At 37.9% G+C, this 20,139-nt stretch overlaps 1 protein-coding gene across 4 annotated transcripts in view; it reads right to left on the bottom strand.

The window, feature by feature from the left end:
• Positions 1-1,914: 1,914 nt before the first annotated feature.
• The window catches only part of GPATCH2 (G-patch domain containing 2), a 190,468-nt gene continuing 172,243 nt past the window's right edge, over positions 1,915-20,139 (bottom strand). For all 4 annotated transcript variants that reach the window (XM_006076191.4, XM_025286090.3, XM_025286089.3 and 1 more), the window contains one exon: positions 1,915-5,867. In XM_006076191.4, coding sequence (XP_006076253.3) covers positions 5,647-5,867 — 221 coding nt within the window. In that variant the 3' untranslated portion in view covers positions 1,915-5,646. The remainder of the gene's footprint in view (positions 5,868-20,139) is intronic.

Raw genomic sequence — 20,139 nt, 5'->3', positions numbered from 1 at the left:
AATTGTTTTGTGAATCCCATTCCCTCTACCTGCAGCATGGATTATCTGTAGTTTCCACAATCAATTATAGCCATCAAAAAAGCACTTTAGACTTAGATTAGCCACACAGGTATCTAATGAAGCCTTAATTTCTCCCCCCTGAAACTCATCTGCTCATCCTAACTATGAAATTCTGGCATTGGAAGAAATTTACTTAAGTAAGAATTTGTTTGCTTTTGGGAAAGCATATTTTTTAAGTATGTAATGAGCTACTATTTTTCTTTTTTTCTGCTTTTATTATAGAATGCTACCTTTAGGAAGGAATAAACATTTCCTTGAAATTTAATCGGAAGATGAAAACCAGTAGAAAAAAGGTCTGAGTGTTCTTTTTGCTTGGGATGCTATCATAATACAGTCTTGTCTTTACCATTTTATAGTTGAAAGATCAAGAATTATATACATAGATTTAAAATGCCATTAATGTATTTTGAATATTCAAACTAAGGGAAAAAGAAAAACGACTAAAGAAACACAAAAATAGCCTTCAATTGTTGCCTAACTTCATCCTTCAAAGATGAAGGAGTAAACACGGGCCATTCTGACACTGCCACGGGAGTGAGGTTGGTGAATCTGAGAATGATTTAAACTCCATGACAATTCAAAGACAGAAGACAACTCTAATGTACAGATAAAACCAAAAGTGGCAATAGTAGATCATACTCCTGGCAGTTAATGGCATTGACTCGCTAGAGACAAATCTGGATCTACTTAAAATGTCAGGTGGGTAAAGTAATGAGTCTTTGCCTAGTAGGAATCCAGCAGAAGGAGCCTTCATGGTCCACTTGTCAGTTGAGTATATATTACTGCAAGCCTGGGAAATAAATGAGTATTTAATACCTATTGGATAAAAAAAAAAAAAAAAAATCCACTGTCTCTAACAACTCACAATTCAGTTTTTTGGGGGGAGAAAAGAGAGTATTTTATTAACATAATGAGATGTTTCCTATAAGCAACAGAACTCAACACTTTAATGAGTATTATAAAATATTTAAAATATCCAAGCAGATTTCTGGGGAGCACAATTTCCCAGAAGGAAATGGAGTAACACATATGGTTCTGACCCGTATTTCAAGTTATCAGAGAGAACTTGCACTTGTTCCTTTAGAATCAGAATCTTTGGGTAGAAAGAGACCTTAACACAGTTAGTCTAGCCCAGCATCAGAGAGAACAAAACCAGGGAAATGTGGTATAACAGGTCACAATCAGCTGTGAATAAATGAAATCAAATGTGTTTACCAATTTTTTCTCCTAAAATTTTTTAGAAAATGTTGACATTCTCTAGGACTGAAACATGAACAATGAATTTGGGGCTTCCCTGGTGGCTTAGACAGTAAAGCATCTGCCTGTGATGGAGGTGAGTTGAGTTCGATCCCGAGGTTGGGAAGATCCCCTGGAGGAGGAGATGGGAACTCACTCTAGTATTCTTGCCTGGAGACAGAGGAGCTTGGTGGGTGACAGTTCACGGGGTAAATAAGAGTTGGACACGACTGACCAACTAACACTTAATGGCACTGTTCAGTGTTAATTGTCAATGGATAGTAATTACCAGGGCTTCCCTGGTAGCTCGATTGGGTAACGAATCAGCCTGCCATGCAGGAGACCCTGGTTCGATTCCTAGGTCAGGAAGATCCACTGAAGAAGGGATAGGCTATCCATTCCAGTATTCTTGGGCTTCCCTGGTGGCTCAGCTGGTAAAGAATCTGCCTGCAATGCAGGAGACCTGGGTTCGATCCCTGGGCCGGGAAGATCCCCGGGAGAAGAGAATGGTTACCAACTCCAGTATTCTGGCCTGGAGAATTCCATGGACTGTATAGTCCATGGGGTCGCAAAGAGTCAGACACAACTGAGCGACTTTCAGTAATTAAAAAAAAAAAGTCCTTTCAACTTTATTTTTTATTATTTCAAGAGGGAAACATTTAAAGCACAAAGACAATGACTGCTTATAAATAACATTCTTAAACATAATGTTTATTCTTTCATTCTTTGTTGTACTATTATTATATCTTTCTACTAAAAGAAAAAATCCAAAATATTCTTTGCTAAACAACTTCATTTTACAATACCATTTTTTTTAAAGAAAAACAGAGTATAGGAGGAAATGGTTTTAAAAAGCATGTCAGCAGTGATTTTTCTCTTTCATGAAGTATCTGCTCAAAATGAAAACATATTGAAGAGAAGCAATTCTCAGTTCAATTAACTGCAAGAATATCAATTCACAATGCTAAGATATTAATAAAATGCAATTATTTTGCAATCATGTCTGTAAATTGCACACAGTCATGCCCTGTAAACATACCTATATGTATACATTAGGCATATCTTTAACCCTACTGTCTTAACTTCTCTTTGATAGCAACAGTATGAGTTATAAAGTCTGTTTTCAAATGCTGATACCAATTAACTGGTAAATGTTAGTTAACAGTGGATTTTCTTTTAAAGGAGACCATATAATTAAAAAAATAAAAGCAAAGAAATTTGAGGGGGGTAACACTGCCTTAAAAATTGTATTTGGGGAGGAAGAAGGAAGGGAGGAAGTAAATGATACCAATACACAATCTGGTTAATATCAAGTATAACAAGTATATAAAGCCAAAATGTTGAATTGCTAATGTAGCCACACTCAGTCTCTCGGCTACTTGCTGGGGAATAGATAATTTAGATAGTAATGGACGAGACTTATGCATTCTCTAAAAGTTTTAGTACAAGCAATTAATCTGATACGAGGCTTAGATTCTATAGAAGTGTTGGCTTTATGAAGGACAAGAGAAAAATCTAACTGACTTTTTATGGAGATATGATTGATACATTCTAAAACATGAATTCTTTTGGATGCTTTGGGTTCTACAGGCATAGGAACTGGTAAAAATTAACTTTACAATAAACGTAAATTAGTGAATTTCCTATCTTAAAGATATTTGATGTACATTAAAAATTCCACTTTTCAATTGTGTTCTTTTCTCTGATTAAGTGCAGGTCCAAGCAGAACTTCAGGTGTGCAATGATCATTCTTAAATTGCACTGAAAAGTGAAGGGAAGTCTGTGTGAGAGCAGGGGGAACGCTTGGGAAGTCACCACTTCTCTGCTTTGAGTATTGACTCATGTATTCCATAAACACTGCTATAGAATAAGACATGTTTGAAATCTTCTGTGAGTCACAGACAGGGCTCAAGATGTCAATATTGAGACCTTTCTTCTATTAAGGGAAAATATAAAGATGAATTATTTTGGGAGGTGGAGTTAGAGAACACCTGAGTTCAGTGATATCTTAGAAAGTTTCTTCAGCAGATTGATGCCTGTCCAGGAGAACAAGAAAAAATATTTATAAAGCTGCGACATATAGCTAAGGAGTCCCCCGTGCCAGCTCGTGGAAGGTCTGCTCTTCTTCACTGTGATAGACCATGGTGAAGTGAAAAAGAACGGTCAAGTCCATGGGAATTTGGGATCAGTCAATCTCACAAAAACCTCATTGTGTTTTACCTGTGGCTCCAAATTTGGCTTTTCAAAATTCTAGGATTTTAAAAGATCTTCAGGCAGTGGGATTAAAACAAACTTAAGAACAGACCTCAGAGTGCTATACGCTACCATAAAGAAGTTTTAAACCGAAATACAGACAATCTCCCCCAGCTTTTTGCACCTTATATAGATAGAATGAGTATTCAATAAAAAATATATTTTTTTGAATGGTGAATTTTCAAGTAACAGATATTTAGGAAAGCATCAAACAACAAGTTACTTTATCCAATAAGAATGCTCACAGGGTAGGCTAAGAAGGGCATAAGAAAAGCAACTCACCTGGTAGCCTATGGTTCCCTAACCAACTTGTCCTCTTACCATGATAGCCCTGGAAAAAAAGATAATTCTTAAAAGGAACCTGTAAGTTGGCAAACCATTAAGCCTTTCAAATAGCACGCTGAACTTCCTCTCCCCAACAAGCAGTATTTTCTTTAGAGGACCACGTGGGACAGGTCTATCACATGCACAAACCTCCTTTCCCCACTGTGAAAGACTCTTGGCGACTGTCAAATTCCCAAAAGCCTGTTAGACAGGAGCCAAGAGGAATTTTATCACAGTAAAATTACTCTGTGTGACCCTACAATGGTGCAGACATGTCATTATACATTAGTCCAAGCCCATAGAATGTTCCATACCAAGAGTGGACTGTAATATAAACTGTGGAGTTTGGGTGATTTTGATGTGTCCGTGCAGGCTCGACAGCTGTAACAAATATACCACTCTGCGGGGAGGGCGTACATAATGGGGGAAGCTATGCACGTGTGCGGGGAGGGGATACTTCAGAAATCTCTGTACCTTTCCCTTGATTCTGCTGTGAATCTAAACTGTCCTAGAAAAACAAAGCTTAAAAAACATTAGAGGGTTGATTCACATGTGTTATCTTGGTCTTCACTCAACCAATAAAGGTCATTACAAAAGAGAATATCATTATTAGTTCTTACTAATGAAGACAGTAACAAACCAACATCTAAACTAAGAGCAATTCAGAATCTTGGACATTATGAAGCAGAGGATTCAGATGTAACAATACTAGGCACATAATACAAATGACTTGTTTTGCTTCATTTTGAAGTAACTGCTTAGGTGTTAGAAAGGGCAAACAGTACCGTTCATTTTTTTTTTTTTTGTACGCCTTGTAAATGGGCTGGATCTTTGCCAGACATCTGAATTCTTGGGAGAGCCATTAAAATCTTCAAATAAATTGAGTCGATATTCTAACTTACTCCGATGGTTAAAATCAGTTTACTACAGTTGAGTTGATCTTAAAAAAAATATCAACCTTTGGGAACAAAGAGGTAGAAGGAAGTCTAGATTATTAATAGAGTTTACAACTCAGTCATGGTGAATTTAAAAAATACATTTTTCTTTCCGTAATTATTTTATGTTCTAAATGAGGTAAAATTGATAAGATCTGCAGTAAAGTCATGTTGAGGGCACTGTGGTGATCACAATGATGAGGTTTATTTTTGTCGACATGTCAGAGGGCAACATTAATTGCTGTTTGTCAGCTGTGAACTTCATGCTACAGTGTCCAAGGATAGAAGATGAATGGGTGTCACCCTGTTGAGGAATCCTAACAAAAAAGTCAAATTCAAGGAATACGAAATTGGCCAGCCTTTCAAAAAAAAGATGTGCTTAGGACTTCATTGATGTAATGACAGGTGTTTTCGGTTAGGACAGACAGGGGAGAGGTGAAATACAACCCTTTCCGGCCAATCCTATTTTAGAAACACGTAGGCGTGCTCGGTCGCTGGGGCATCAAGCGCACACAGGAATGAATCAAGCTAAAACATGAGAAATTACTGACAATACAAGATCAAAATAAATATGAGAAACGAGCTGTTCTTTACACCTAGAATACGAGTCACTGAAAAATTTTAAAAGGTGAAGGTTTTTACTTTAGCACCGTGGACTTTGATGAAATCCCATTTCTATCACTCTGGCAGAACTGTAGCAGCTAGGAAGCTAGAGGGACAAGTCGGAGGCTTTGATGTTAGGTTTCAGCTTCAACCACAGAAGCTATGCTGTCATTTTAGAACAATGGGCTATAGCGAGCGAATAAAACTTGTTAAACAGCGCCTCTGCTTTTCCTCTTTAGGCAGATTTTCCTGAATTGGAGGCAGTGGTTGCAGGGGTGCTTTTTGGTAGAGGAAACCCAAGTCCTAATCCTTTTGGCCTCTGCAGGGCTGGAATCGGCTCAGCGATCCCCTTGCCATCTCGTCCGAGGCCTGTCCCAGGTGTCCAGCCCATATTCTGGAGCATTCGGTTCCCAATGTTGTTTTCTAGGATTGGCTGGGCGTTTTCTCCTACAAATCCTGGAATTAGAAAATGACAAAAACAAAACAAAATCCCATGTTAGTATGAACACAGATGAAGGCCTTCTTAGGCTAAGAAAACTACATTCTTTGAAGTTTTCCTTTCAACAAAGTACTGGGGAGGGTTCTTTATTCATCTTTGGATAAAGAGCTTGCTGCAGTAGAAGGCTCAATGGAAAAAAGACTGTGGTTAGTTTCAGCTCTTTAAGTTATTTAACCTCTTTGGGTTTCTGTTTTCTGATCTATAAAACAGGCATAATACAAAGCAATCAAAACTCAAATTACCAGACCACTTCTTGTGGTTATTCTTCCTTGATAATTAAGGGAGTGATCATCAAGCAAGCTGATGTTACAGACTGTGTAGGAAGAAAAGGGGTCAAAGTATGGACTCCCTGGTGGCTCAGTGGTAAAGAACCCGCCTGCCAATGCAGAAGACGCAGGTTTGATCCCTGGGTCGGGAAGATCCCCTGGAGAAGGAAATGGCAACCTGCCCGTTTTCTTGCCTGGAAAATTCCATGGACAGAGGTGCCTGGAGGGCTACAGTCTGCGGGGTTGCAATAGTGTTGGACACGACTTAGGGATTAAACAACAGCTTAAAACCATCTTGGTTTTAGGGAGAACATATTCAGTACCATCTCCTATATTGGGGCTTCCTCGAAAGTCTGTTATAGAATTCTGGGCTATAGTGTTTGCCCATAATTCCATCCCTAGGGTTCCCGGGATGAAGATGGCTCACTTTCTGAAGGTCTTCAGGATGCCTGTGGCATCCAAGCTCCGTCCTGGGTCCAGCATGTTTGTTTTGAAATGAGGGCTGTGTTTTCCGAGACAGTCTGAGAGTTGAAATGTGCAGGTGCTGACATCACTCACTGCTGTCAAAGGCTTGAGAGTCAGCTGTCTCTCCTGTGCCCTCATCCCCTTCCATCCCTTTCCCATCATCGTCCATCTTTCCTCCCTGATTTGGGTTTCCAACAGCACCTTCTACCCCACCTCTACCCACCAAATTGGGATTCTTCGTCCTCCTCTTTCTCTAAGACTGTATATAAGGATCCTTTTAAGCACCAGTAACAATTAACAAAAATATTATCTATGGGACCGCAGTGTATAGTGTTCTGTTTCTTGATACGGTTAGTGGCTACAGTAGTGACCGATTTATTATTGTTCTTTAAAACTCTGCCTACATATTTCATTCCATTCTCTGTATATGTGCTGCTCAGTTGCTAAGTCACATCTGACTCTTTGTGACCCGATGGCCTGTAGCCTGCCAGGTTCCGCTGTCCATGGGATTTTCCAGGAAAGAATACTGGAAAGTGAAAGTCGCTCAGTTGTGCCGACTTTTTGCGACCCCATGGACTATACAGTCCATGGAATTCTCCAGGCCAGAATACTGGAGTGGGTATCCTTTCCCTTCCCCAGGGGATCTTCCCAACCTAAGGATCGAACCCAGGTCTCCCGCATTGCAGGCAGATTCTTTACCGAGGTTGCCATTTCCTCCTGCAGGGGATCTTCCCAACCCAGGGATTGAGCCTGTTTCTTCTGAGTCTCCGGCATTGGCAGGTGGATTCTTTACCACTGAGCCACTTGGGAAGTCTCTGGTATATGTATTTCATAGGAAAAACATAAATAACAGTAAGTAACAAAAGACACGTCAGAGTTGAACTAACAGTATATTTAATCTGGGAATTTGTATCTGGTTTTCTGGAGAATAGTGAGTGGGTTGTTCTTCAGGATTCTAACTTACAGAAAGGAATTGCAAAGTGATAGAGATGAGTTATATAACTGGAACTGATGAGTTTATAACTAAAACTGGTGAGTTTTATAACGAACTATAGAGTAATCATCAATGGATTTTTGCAAGACCTTTACTGAACATTTTGATACTCATCTTCAGAGCATCTTCAGACTGAGAACAGAATACATTGCTGTCATTGCTAACTTCATTACAGGGAGTGAGAACTGGATTACCACAATAATGAGTTGGTTTTGGACTTGTCAGATTGGTTTTTAGCTCACTGAAGCAAGTATCTTAACATGTAATAGAAAAAAAAAACCTTCAATTGCCAGCAGCTTGAATGGCCAAAGATTGGCACCAAAGGAAAACTCTTGACTCATATTTACTGCTTGACAAACGCAAAATAAAAATACACAGAGATTTTATATATTTATCTAATTATACAAAAATATACATAAACATACAAAATATAAAAATGGGCTTCTTAATTACCAAACAAACAAAACAAAGAGAAACCTTTTGTTAAAACTTGTTTAATAACAAAAAGACAATTAAGGTTTTTAAGTTTTTACTTTAAAATTATGATAATGACAACAACAAGGCATCTAATTTTTTTCTGAACAGCTACTTCTCAGGCGTGTCAGGTTACATGGCGTACTAGCATTTTGTCTTATATCCCTAATTTTTCTGTCATCACCACAAATTAATTTAATCCACTGATAAGCTAAAGTCAGATCAGAGGTCTAACGAGGCTTCAGGCTACACATCTGTTATATCTTTGATATAAGAGATTGCAAAGGTTCAAGTTTAAACTTAAATATTTAAGAGAAAATACAAAGTCAATTTAAACCATCTCTGCAAAAACTGCAGGTTAGTTTTGAGTTCTGAAATGAACAGCAAATAACTGATTCATGACTGTAGTTTTAAAATGTTGGCATTTCAAGTGTGGTGGCTCAGTAGTGGCCACTCGACTCCACCCTGCTTTTTAATTTATATTTTAAATTGATGTATAGTTGATTTACAATGCTGTGTTAGTTTCTGGTGTATAGCAAAGTGATTCAGTTATACATACATATATAGTATATTTGCATTCTTTTTTATATTCAATTATGGTTTATCACAAGATATTGAGGATAGTTCTGTGCTATACAGTAGGGCTTTGTTATCTATTTTATATATAGCAGCTTGACTGAAAATCAAAATCTGCTCATCCCAAACTCCTATTTTATCCCTCCCCCATTCCTTTCCTCTTTTGGTAACCATAAGTTCATGCTTAGTTTTTATACAGGAAGAAAATAATTCATTCTATCTTTTTAATGCTGGTTTATTTCTCTTAATTAAAATGAAGCATTATTATCATGTTAAAAAAAAAAAAGACCATTTGATGTCTTAAATGCTAAATCTTTCCCCATAGCAAAAGATTTCTGAAACAAACAAAAAACAATGGCTATTCTATATAACTTTAAAAAAGAAAAAACAGATACTTCATTTTTCATGGAAAATGACTCTGGTGTGAGATCTACTGTTGGTCTCTCATCCTTCTTTTATGAGATTAAGACATGGGAGTGGAACAACTCCGTCTCAGCACAGCATCTGACAACCATAATTTCCTTTTCTTTTGCTCCTGGCGGTGCTAAATCCTTTAAGTCCTTTCCTGGGAGGCTCTCCTCCTGCTCGGGCAATTTTAGCAATACATAGCCTGCTAACCCTTCTGCAAGCTCCCGCTCCAGCCCCCTTTATTCTGGATCTCTTATATCTATTACAGCTGAGTCGGTCCTTTCCCCTCAAATCTTCCAAAGAGTATTGTGGATAGTAATTCACTTGCGTAATTGGCTCAAGAGATGAAAATCTTGTATCGGCCTCTCTTAGCTGCTAATCTATCCAGCTGACTGCAAGCCTAATTGGCAGCTTGTTTAGTAATTTGGCTCCTAAAGTGTTGTATTGATGTTGGATAAACAGCCAATGGAAGGGGAGGTGACACACGCTGCTTCCCACATAACACAGTGCATCGCTTCAGTCCTGACCCCGTATTCAGAAGGCTTTTAGTGGCCTGTGCTCGTTCTTTCTTCCCACCCTCTTTCCCCATTACTTTACTAGTCAGCTGAAGAGCATGGTTATTATTATTATTTGTGACATTATTAGAATTGCCAGTTCTCATACTGTCCTCTGGTCTCAGTAACTAATTTAGGGACATGGGTTTTTGATTGCTGTTAAGAAACAGCATTGAGCACAGATTGGGCTGTGAGAAAGTGGTGAGGGTTACTACTTTTTGTCAAATGTTTTAATTATTTCATTTTTTAATATAGAAAAGCCTCACTGAGATCATTATACACTTTATCTGCAATAATGCAGAAGTTTTTCATGTGAATTTTGCAAAATAAAATCAGTTCAAGTAGCCAACTGCTTAAAAATACAAGGCTCTTACTTTTTAAACAATGAAATGTAAAACTAGTTTCTTGTTTTTTTTTTAACTAAGTGAAAAAAACTTTGCATAGTAGGGAATGAAAGACACGGTTGATATTGACATGTTTGGAGAAGGGCAAGTTTTTATTAACAGATATTTTGGTTATAGGGGCTTCCCAGGTGGCCCTAGTGGTAAAGAATCCACCTGCCAATGCAGGAGCTAGGTGTGTTCGACCCCTGGGTCCAGAAGATCTCCTGGAGGAGGAAATGGCAACCTACTCCAGTATTCTTGCCTGAGAAATTCCATGGACAGAGAAGCCCGACAGGCTACAGTCCATGGGGTCGCAAAGAGTTGGGCACGACTGAGCACACACATTTTGCTTATACAGATACATTTCTTATGGGATGATTGTATTAATATATCAAAGAATAGTGTTTTCAGAAAACTAAAAAAAATGTTTAAAAACTATTGGTTCTGAAGGCACACAGGGATATTTGTTTGCTAATATGATCAGGACTATTTATGGTCTACCTACTATGTACGTGGTCTGTGCTTTACTTGTTAGGCGTGCGGCATTCATAATCTCCATTCCTCATAATAATTGTGCAAGGCGGGGGGAGTACTGATATAATGGGCCTCGGAGAGATGAACTGCTTGACCATTACCATGTAGTAGGCTAAGATTCGAACCTTGGTGAAGTTTATTCTAAAAACCTACGTACTTTCCATTACCCACACCGCCTTCCTATGAGAATTAATGGCAAATAAACAACTTCAGTGGAGATGATGGTCCAAATTATTTTTAAAAAATTAATTGGGTTACATGTCAATTGCACTATCAACCTCTCTCAATTTGCATTTGGACAATACACAGCATAGTACTCACAATGACACAGTTGGATAACTTACAATATAATGTCTGTGACTCTCAGAGATTACCAGTGCTTCTGTGGCCGTGATTTCTTTTGATCTTCCTCAGCAACCTGCAATGTTATTATTGGCTCCACTTACAGAACAAACTAAGGTTTAAAGAGGTAATAATGATTGTTGTTGTTTAGTTGCTAAGTCGTGTTCAACTCTTTTGTGACCCCATGGATTGTAGCCCCCCTCCCCCCAGGCTCCTCTATCCATGAGATTTCCCAAGCAAGAATACTGGAATGGGTCACCATTACCTTCTCTAGGGGATCTTCCTGACCCAGGGATCGAACCCGTGTCTCCTGCATTGGCAGGTGGGTTCTCTACCACTGAGCCACCAGGGAAGCCCTTAAAGAGGTAATGCATCTGCCCAAAGTCACCCAGTTAGAAAGTGCCCCAGTTAGAGTGTGAATTTAGGACACCTGAATCTTAATGTCACCCTTTTCACTGACTGAACATTGATCTTAAAATATTCTATCATCATTAGTTTCTATGATGTCATTTCTTCTGCCACATTGTCCCAAATGACAGAGATTTTAATATATTCACAAATTTTCCGGAAAAAACTTCATCTAAATTAACATAGCAAGTCTGCTTGCAGAGTGTTTCGACCCTCCTGAAATACCTCAAAATTCACTTTGTTATTAACCCAGCTACTTTTTCTTTGGCTGGTATTTAATATTGTGAACAGCATGTACTGAGCTTTGTTCGTTTATCCATTATAATAATCCCAGAATTTAACTGATGCATTTACTCCATTTACATTTATTGTGATCATTGATATATCTGGGTTATTTTTACGATGCTACTTAAAGATATTTACCTTGCTTTCTCTATACTTTTTACTTTCTCTTTTCTGGCATCCACTGCTTGCTTATACTAGCTTGAAAATTATATATTATTTCTCTATAATTTTTAAACGTCAACATGCATACCTGGCTTTATTATTCCCTCACATTTTATATCTTATTGTTGTTCAGAGTTTTAGCTCTATCTTACTTTCTTATTTAAATTTACTTATTTTTAATTGGGGGATAATTGCTTTATAATATTGTGTTGGTTTCTGTCATACATCAACATGAATCAGCCATAGGTATACGTATGTCCCCTCCCTCCTGAACCTCCCTCCCACGTTAAATCCCATCCCACTCCTCTTGGTTGTTGCAGAGCACCAGATTTGAGCTCGCTGTGTCATACAGCAGATTTCGACTGGCTTTCTAATTTTACACAGGTTCATGTATATGTTTCAATGCTACTCCATCTGCCTTTCTACACCCAAATGAATCCACCTATGGGCTCTCACCAGCATCACCATTACTTTTATACATTCAGTGTAAAGTTTAGCTTTAAGCACACTTAACGATTACTTTGCTCCCAATTCCTTCTTGATTTTTATTCTTTTTTTTTTATGGACTCTGTTTTTTTTTCTACAAAAGTTATTAAATTTAGTAATGACGGGTCTTTATCTGAAAATGTCTCAGTTTCATTTCTTGGGAAATAATTTAACTGGGATAGAAAACTCTAGGTGGATTCAGTTATCTCAGCACTTTGAAAATATTATCTCTTATTTTCTGGATTGTATCACTCTTTTTAAGTTTGTTGCCAGTGTAATTTCATTCCTGTGTAAGTTATATCTTTTCTCCTTGGCTGCCTTTAAGTTCTTCTCTTGCGTTTGATGCTCTAAAGTTTTATCATGGTGTGTCTAGGTATGACTTCATCTGTATTTACTATTTCCTGATAAAGGCTTATACTTTTGTACATGAAGATTTAAGTTTTCTTCAGTTGTAAAAATTCTGTTATTATTGAATTCTATAAATATTCTCCTGGAATAGTGTACCTCATTCTTCTATTTTTTCTGAAAGTTGTATTAGACATATACTGAACTTCATGCTCCTTCAAGTACCCTGACCATGCTTTTACATTTTCCATGCTTTATCCCTCTGTGCTTTTGGGCTTCCCAAAAGTGGTAAAGAACCTGCCTGCTAATGCAAGAGACACAGGAGATGTGGGTTTGATCCCTGGGTTGGGAAGATGCCCTGGAATAGGAAATGGCAACCGACTCCAGTATTCCTGCCTGGAGAATCACAGAGCAGCCTGGCAGGTTATAGTCCATGGGGTCAAAAAGAATCAGACACGACTGAGCAACTGAGACCACGCTTCTTTTAGGTAGTCTCTTCAGATTACTTTTCAAATTCACTGTTTTTTTTTGCTGCTGTAGTTTATTTGTTTGGCTGTATCTAATGTGCTATTCAACCCATCAAGAAAGTTATGATTTTTAAGATTTTTTTCAAAACAAAATAATCTCAAATTTCTACTTTTTTTTTTTTTTAACCACAGCTGTCTTTTCTCTTTCTAGTTATTCCCTTTCATTTTTTAATCTGTTTTTACAACTAGTTCTGTTAGCTTTGGATTGTGAGACCATCTTCAGTAGGTTTCCCTTTGTGGTGATTCTTGAGGCTTGGGTTGAAGGCACGTACCTCTACAGCGGTTTTGCATTTCCTTCAAAGACCAGTTTTGATGCTAAGTTTTGGCATAGTGTCGTTTTAAACTAGAGTCTCATGTAGGGACTCTTCACTTTCATGCATTGGAGAAGGAAATGGCAACCCACTCCAGTGTTCTTGCCTGGAGAATCCCAGGGACGGGGGAGCCTAATGGGCTGCCGTCTATGGGGTCGCACAGAGTTGGACACGACTGAAGTGACTTAGCAGCAGCAGCAGCATGTAGGGGTAGGCTCTTGGTTACATATCTTCAGAGTTTCCAGTTAGAGCCCAGGTAGAAACCAGATTCTTTACTGTCGTGTCCTTGTGAGTGAGTTTTGTTTCTAGTTTTCCCTGTTCTGAGGACAGAGCTTTTCAGATATTCTGCTCCCCAGCTTGGCTCTTTCCACAAGGAACCAACATGTCTCCAGATTTCCTAGATTGGTTCCTTAGAATGAGTTCTCTCTTTCCCGCAGTCTCAGTAATGCATCTAAAGAGATGATTTTACATTGTATTCAGCATGTCCAGGTATTCTATAGTTTGAATATTTTCTTACTAGTCTTTCATACTGTCAGGAATAGAAATTATTTTCTTTCTTTCTTTTTTTTTGGAGTATAGTTGCTTTACAATGTGTTAGTTTCTGCTGTAGAGCAAAATGAATCAGCTATACATATACATACAGTCCCTCTTCTAGGGATTTGCCTCCCATTTAGTTCATCACAGAGCACTGAGTGGAGTTCCCTGTGCCATACAGTAGTTTCTTATTGGCTATCTGTTTTATACATAGCAGTGTATGTATATGTTAATCTCTATCTTCCAATCCATCCCGCCCCCTCCCTTCTCTCCTTGATGTTCAAGAATTGGTTCTCTATGTCTGTGTCTCTATTTCTGCTTTGTAAATAAGTTCATCTACACCATTTTTGTAGATTCTGCAAAGATGCATTAATACACATTATTCATCTTTCTGTTTCTGACTTACTTCATTCTGTATGACAGTCTCTAGTTCCAGCCACATCTCTGCAAATAGCATGATTTCATTCCTTTTCATGGCTGAGTAATATTCCATTATATATATATATCCTCTTTATCCATTCCTCTGTTAATGGACATTGAGGTTGCTTCCATATCCTGGCTATTGTAAATAGTGTTGCAGTGAACATCAGGGTGCATGTACTGTAATTACTTTCTATCTAATATGCATGCTTACTCTTTCCTTGAGTATTTCTTGTATCATATGACAATGGAGAGCTGTTTAAAATGCTTCTGAGACACATAACTGAAAGGTGGTTCATATATTCAAGAGACAGAGGGTAATGTATTTCCTAGGCTTTTGCTATATGTTCGGATGTGGTTTGGTTTCAAAACGAATAACAACAACCCCCTTCCCCTGCCAAGTCTGCCTGTTTTAAAATCTGGGAAGAGATAAGATAATCTACAGTGGTCATACAGATCCAGGGATAAAAGAAAGTAAAAATATAATTATTGATTAAGATAAATTTGAGCAACTGAATAGTTATAGCACCTTGGAAAGGAGCTTGAGTACATCAGACATTTCCTGATTATGTTCAGTATGACTTAAAAGAATACCTTTGAAAAATTTTCACCCTTTATGATTTACAGTCTGCCTTTATCACCTTCAATATTTATAAATTATTTTATTATTGAAGTATCAGTAGGATGCAGAGGAAAAACCAGAAGAGCCATAAAAAGCTGTAATGTAACTCCCTGCTAAGAACTTGCATGTCCACAAAGACACAGTTACTCTGGAGCAATATCTATACTGAAATATTGAACTTCAGTAGGCATTTCTCTGCATAATTTAAAACGTAGAGAAGAAAGTCAACTACTTATGGTGAATACTTTCCCTATGGTAATATTTCAATAGAAAACAACATAGAAATAGCAAGTACTAACTGTGGATCACAATGAATTTGGTAATGCATAGAAGACAAAACATTTAAAAAATATGGTAGCCACAATATCTCAATAAACATACTGAAATCTTTTTAACTATCAAAACCTCAGTAAGCTATAACTTCTACCCCAACACAAGACCCTAACCAACACTGCTGATGGCCTTTAAAAACGTGTTAATAATATCCTTCCTATTTTGTTCATTTCTTTTCTTTACCCTTACTGATGACATTTTTCAAACTATAAAATGCACTCTGCCGGCAAACCTTCTCACTTCAACAATTCTCTCTTTTATAACAGTAAGTCTACATCCTGTGCTACTGAAACATCCACTATCTTTTGGTGTGTGACTTTGAATGAGGCTGAGAACAAGCCGTACATTTAAAAATCAATACCTAACCTTATCAATATTCATTTTACTTTGTCAATATGAAATACAAAGGTGAAAGAGCAGTAAATAAGCTAAAGCACTGAAATAAACTCGGTGTTCCTGTCACAATTAATAAATGTTCAAGCGGTAACACTGCTGGCTGGTCTATAGCTTTATAAAGCGACTCAAATCATGCTTCAGTGTTACTGCTACACAGGGTGAGTGAAATTTTCAATACACTAGCAGGTAAAAATGATCAGATTTGGGGTTATTAATTTCACAGGGGACTTTAAATCTTCAAAAAAAATATGACATTATGAATACAAAATATGTAACTGTTTATCTTTAGCATCTTAAATTATTGTATAAACGTAGTTTGGGATTATAAAGTTAAAGTGCCTAGTTATAGTTTTCTGACAATTTTTTTGCTAAACCTTTCCTAAACCTGCTGTTTTGTCCCCATCCTATTTCATATATATACCAGAGGGGATCACTGAACAATATTCAGACCATCAGCCTTTTAATTCTTATTCTTGATTTCAAATCAGAAAGTGTTACCCTCATCTGCCTTTTTCCAGCTTAGGCTGAATGCTGACTAGAGGTAAAAGAACTGTGAAAACACATCTCAGTTTCAGTGTGTTTTGGGGGAAGTCTACAAAGGCCTAGACAATGGCAGGAATAGTTTCCTTCAAATCATTCTATATTCTAACCTACCTTGGAAGCTTATGAAGATAAGATTCTTTGTTATGTGACTGACTATATATTCCAGAACTTGAAAAATATCATTTTTGGAGACAAGATGATCTAGGATTCATAACCTCATTAACAAAGTGTATTTATGCAAAAGCATTTCTTACGTGAATTTGGATAATAATCTTCACCTTAGAGTTGATTCATTAGTATTAGAAGACATTCTTTTTAAAACTAAGGATTTTTAAATAACCTCATTCTCTTCCTCCTTGAGATGAACAGTTATGCATGGATTTTTAAAAATGCATGAGTAACATAATTCTCTTACTCTAATACTATTTGATTAATTACAAAAATGCATTAACTTTCTATGAATTATGTTTTTTTAAGGAAAACAATGTAGTAATAGAATCAAAATCTTGAGTTGTAAGGAGAATCACAAAAATTTTGAAAAATAACATTTGGAATATGCTGGTAGATGCTTAGGAATGTTTAGGCTAAAGTTTAATCTTTATACCCATACTCTATAAAAAATGATTTCTTCTGATGCTGTTGAGTTGTCACATCAAAATCACCCTGTAGATATAATTATATTATCCTCTTCCCAACCATTACGTATTTTCCTTCTCACTTCACACATGTTCCGTGTTAGGACCTGACCCTGACAGTCTCTCTTGCTCATTGCTGGCTCTGAAGTGCTTTAGTCACATTCCTAAGATTGTTCTTGTACTATTTCTGCCACAAATGTTTGAATCATTGAAAGATAAGAGAATTCAGGAGACCATTCAACCAGAATGGGAGTATTAAAGAATCCTATACCCACCTTATGCATGATTTGAATTCAAAAACTTATGACATGTATTTAATCTAAAAGTGGCTATATGTTCCTGTATAAAGACACACATTAGAGGTATACTAATGAATGTTCTGTATTTCTGCAAGGCAAATTTAGATGTTTTTGGCACTTCAGATATATAATAGTCTGTATAAAAAATAAACTATATAATAGTCTCTCTCTATATATAATTACATAAAAAACATGGAATATGATGGTCTTTACCTATATATTCTTACAAAGGGACCTAAGTATATTGTCACTAAAAGAAGATGGGTTTAGGAGTAATGCAGACATTGGCTTGAATCCTCCCTTTGCCCTTCAATCATTCTGCCTTCACAGATAGCTAAGAAGAAGCCCACACATGTCTGAATCTTCATTTTATGCTGTACAGTGAATCATAACATGTGAAACACCAAGTTGTTGCAAAGATAAAAAACAATAATAAAGGCTTTGGTACATAGTAGGCACTCAATAAGTGGTAAATATTTATCTACATAAATATTTGTTGTGGTTGTTCAGTCTCTAAGTCTTGTCCGACTCTTTGTGACCCCACGGACTGCAGCACGCCAAGCTTCCCTGTTCTTCACCATCTCCCAGCGAAGAGCAAACTCACGTCCATTGCGTCAATGATGCCATCCAACCATCTCATCCTCTGTTGCCCGCTTCTTCTCCTGCCCTCCATCTTCCCCAGGGTCAAGGTCTTTTCCAATGAGTCTGCTCTTTGCATCAGGTGGCCAAAGTATGCAGGAGTATTGGAGCTTCAGCTTCAGCATCAGTTCTTTCAATGAATATTCAGGGTTGATTTCCTTTAGGATTTACTAGTTTGATCACCTTGCAGTCCAAGTGATGCTCAAGAGTCTTCTCCAGTACCGCAATTCAAAAGCATCAATTCTTCAGCACTCAGCCTTTTTTATGGTTCAACTCTCACATCTGTCCATGACTACCTGAAAAACCACAGCTTTGACTATACAGACCTTTGTTGGAAGAGTGATGTCTCTGCTTTTCAATATGCTGTCTAGGTCTGTCATAGCTTTCTTTCCAAGGAGCAAGTGTTTTAATTTCATGGCTACGGCCACTGGCTACAGTGATTTTGGAGACCAAAAAATAAAATCTGTCACTGTTTCCACTTTTTCCCCATCTACTTGCCATGAAATGATGGGACTAGATGCCATGATCTTAGTTTTTCAAAATATTGAGTTTTAAGTCAGCTTTTTCTTTTTTTTAATTTTATTTTATTTTTAAACTTTACAAAATTGTATTAGTTTTGCCAAATATCGAAATGAATCCACCACAGGTATACATGTGTTCCCCATCCTGAACCCTCCTCCCTCCCCATACCATCCCTCTGGGTCGTCCCAGTGCACTAGCCCCAAGCATCAAGTATCGTATATCAAACCTGGACTGGCAACTCGTTTCATACATGATATTTTATATGTTTCAATGCCATTCTCCTCAGCTTTTTCACTTTCCTCTTTCACCCTCGTCAAGATGTTCTTTAGTTCCTCTTCAGTTTCTGCCTTTAGAATGGCATCATTGGCATACGTGAGGTTGTTGACATTTCTCCTGGCCATCTTGATTCCAGCTTGTGCTTTATCCAGCCTGGCATTTCCCATGATGTACTCTGCATATAAGTTAAATAAGCAGGGTGACAATATGCAGCCTTGATGGACTCCTTTCCCAATTTTGAAATTGTTCCATGTCTGGTTCTAACTGTTGCTTCTTGATCTGCATACGTGTTTCTCAAGAGGCAGGTAAGGTGGTCTGGTATTCCCATCTCTTGAAGAATTTTCCACAGTTTGTTATGATCCACACAGTCAAAGGCTTTAGCATAGTCAATGAAGCAGATGTTTTTCTGGAATTCCCTTGCTTTTTATATCCAACGGATGTTAGAAATTTGATCTCTGGTTCCTCTGCCTTTTCTAAATCCAGCTTGAACATCTGGAAGTTCTTGGTTCACATACTGTTAAAGCCTATCTTGAAGGATTTTGAGCATTACTTTTCTAGCATGTGAAATGAGTGCAATTGTGCGATAGTCTGAACATTCTTTGGCATTGCCCTTCTTTGGGACTGGAAAGAAAACTGACCTTTTCCAGTCCTGTGGCCATTGCTGAGTTTTCCATTTGTTGACATATTGAGTGCAGCCTTTAGCAGCATTGTCTTTTAGGATCTGAAACAGGTCAGCTGGAATTCCATCACCTCCACTAGCTTTGTTTATAGTGATGCTTCCTAAGGCCCACTTGACTTCACACTCCAGGATGTCTGGCTCTAGGTGAGTGACCATACCATCATGGCTATCTGGGTCATTAAGACCTTTTTTGTATAGTTCTTCTGTATGTGCCAACTCTTCTTAATCTCTTCTGCTTCTGTTAGGTTCTTGCCATTTCTGTCCTTTATTGAGGCCATCTTTTTATGAAATGTTCCCTTGATATGTGCAATTTTATTGAAGAGATCTCTGCTGCTGCTGCTAAGTCGCTTCAGTCATGTTCGACTCTGTGCGACCCCATAGATGGCCTCCCAGCAGGCTCCCCCGTCCCTGGGATTCTCCAGGCAAGAACACTGGAGTGGGTTGCCATTTCCTTCTCCAATGCATAAAACTGAAAAGTGAAAGTGGTCGACTCTTAGCGACCTCATGAACTGCAGCCTACCAGGCTCCTCTGTCCATGGGATTTTCCAGGCAAGAGTATTGGAGTGGGGTGCCATTGCCTTCTCCGTGAAGAGACCTCTAGTCTTTCCCATTCTATTGTTTTCCTGTATTTCTCTGTATTTTTCACTTAAGCAGGCTCTGGAACTCTGCATTCAGTTGGATATATCTTGCCCTTCTCCTTTTCTTTTCTTGGCTATTTATAAGGCCTCCTCAGACAACCACTTGTCTTCTTGCATTTCTTTCTCTTTGGGATGGTTTTCAATACCGCCTCCTGTACAATGGTATGAACCTC

This window comes from Bubalus bubalis, chromosome 5 (genome assembly GCF_019923935.1).
Source record: "Bubalus bubalis isolate 160015118507 breed Murrah chromosome 5, NDDB_SH_1, whole genome shotgun sequence".
NCBI lineage: Eukaryota > Metazoa > Chordata > Mammalia > Artiodactyla > Bovidae > Bubalus > Bubalus bubalis.
Note: the sequence above shows the minus strand (reverse complement) of the source record. Positions and strands in the feature narration are given on the sequence as shown.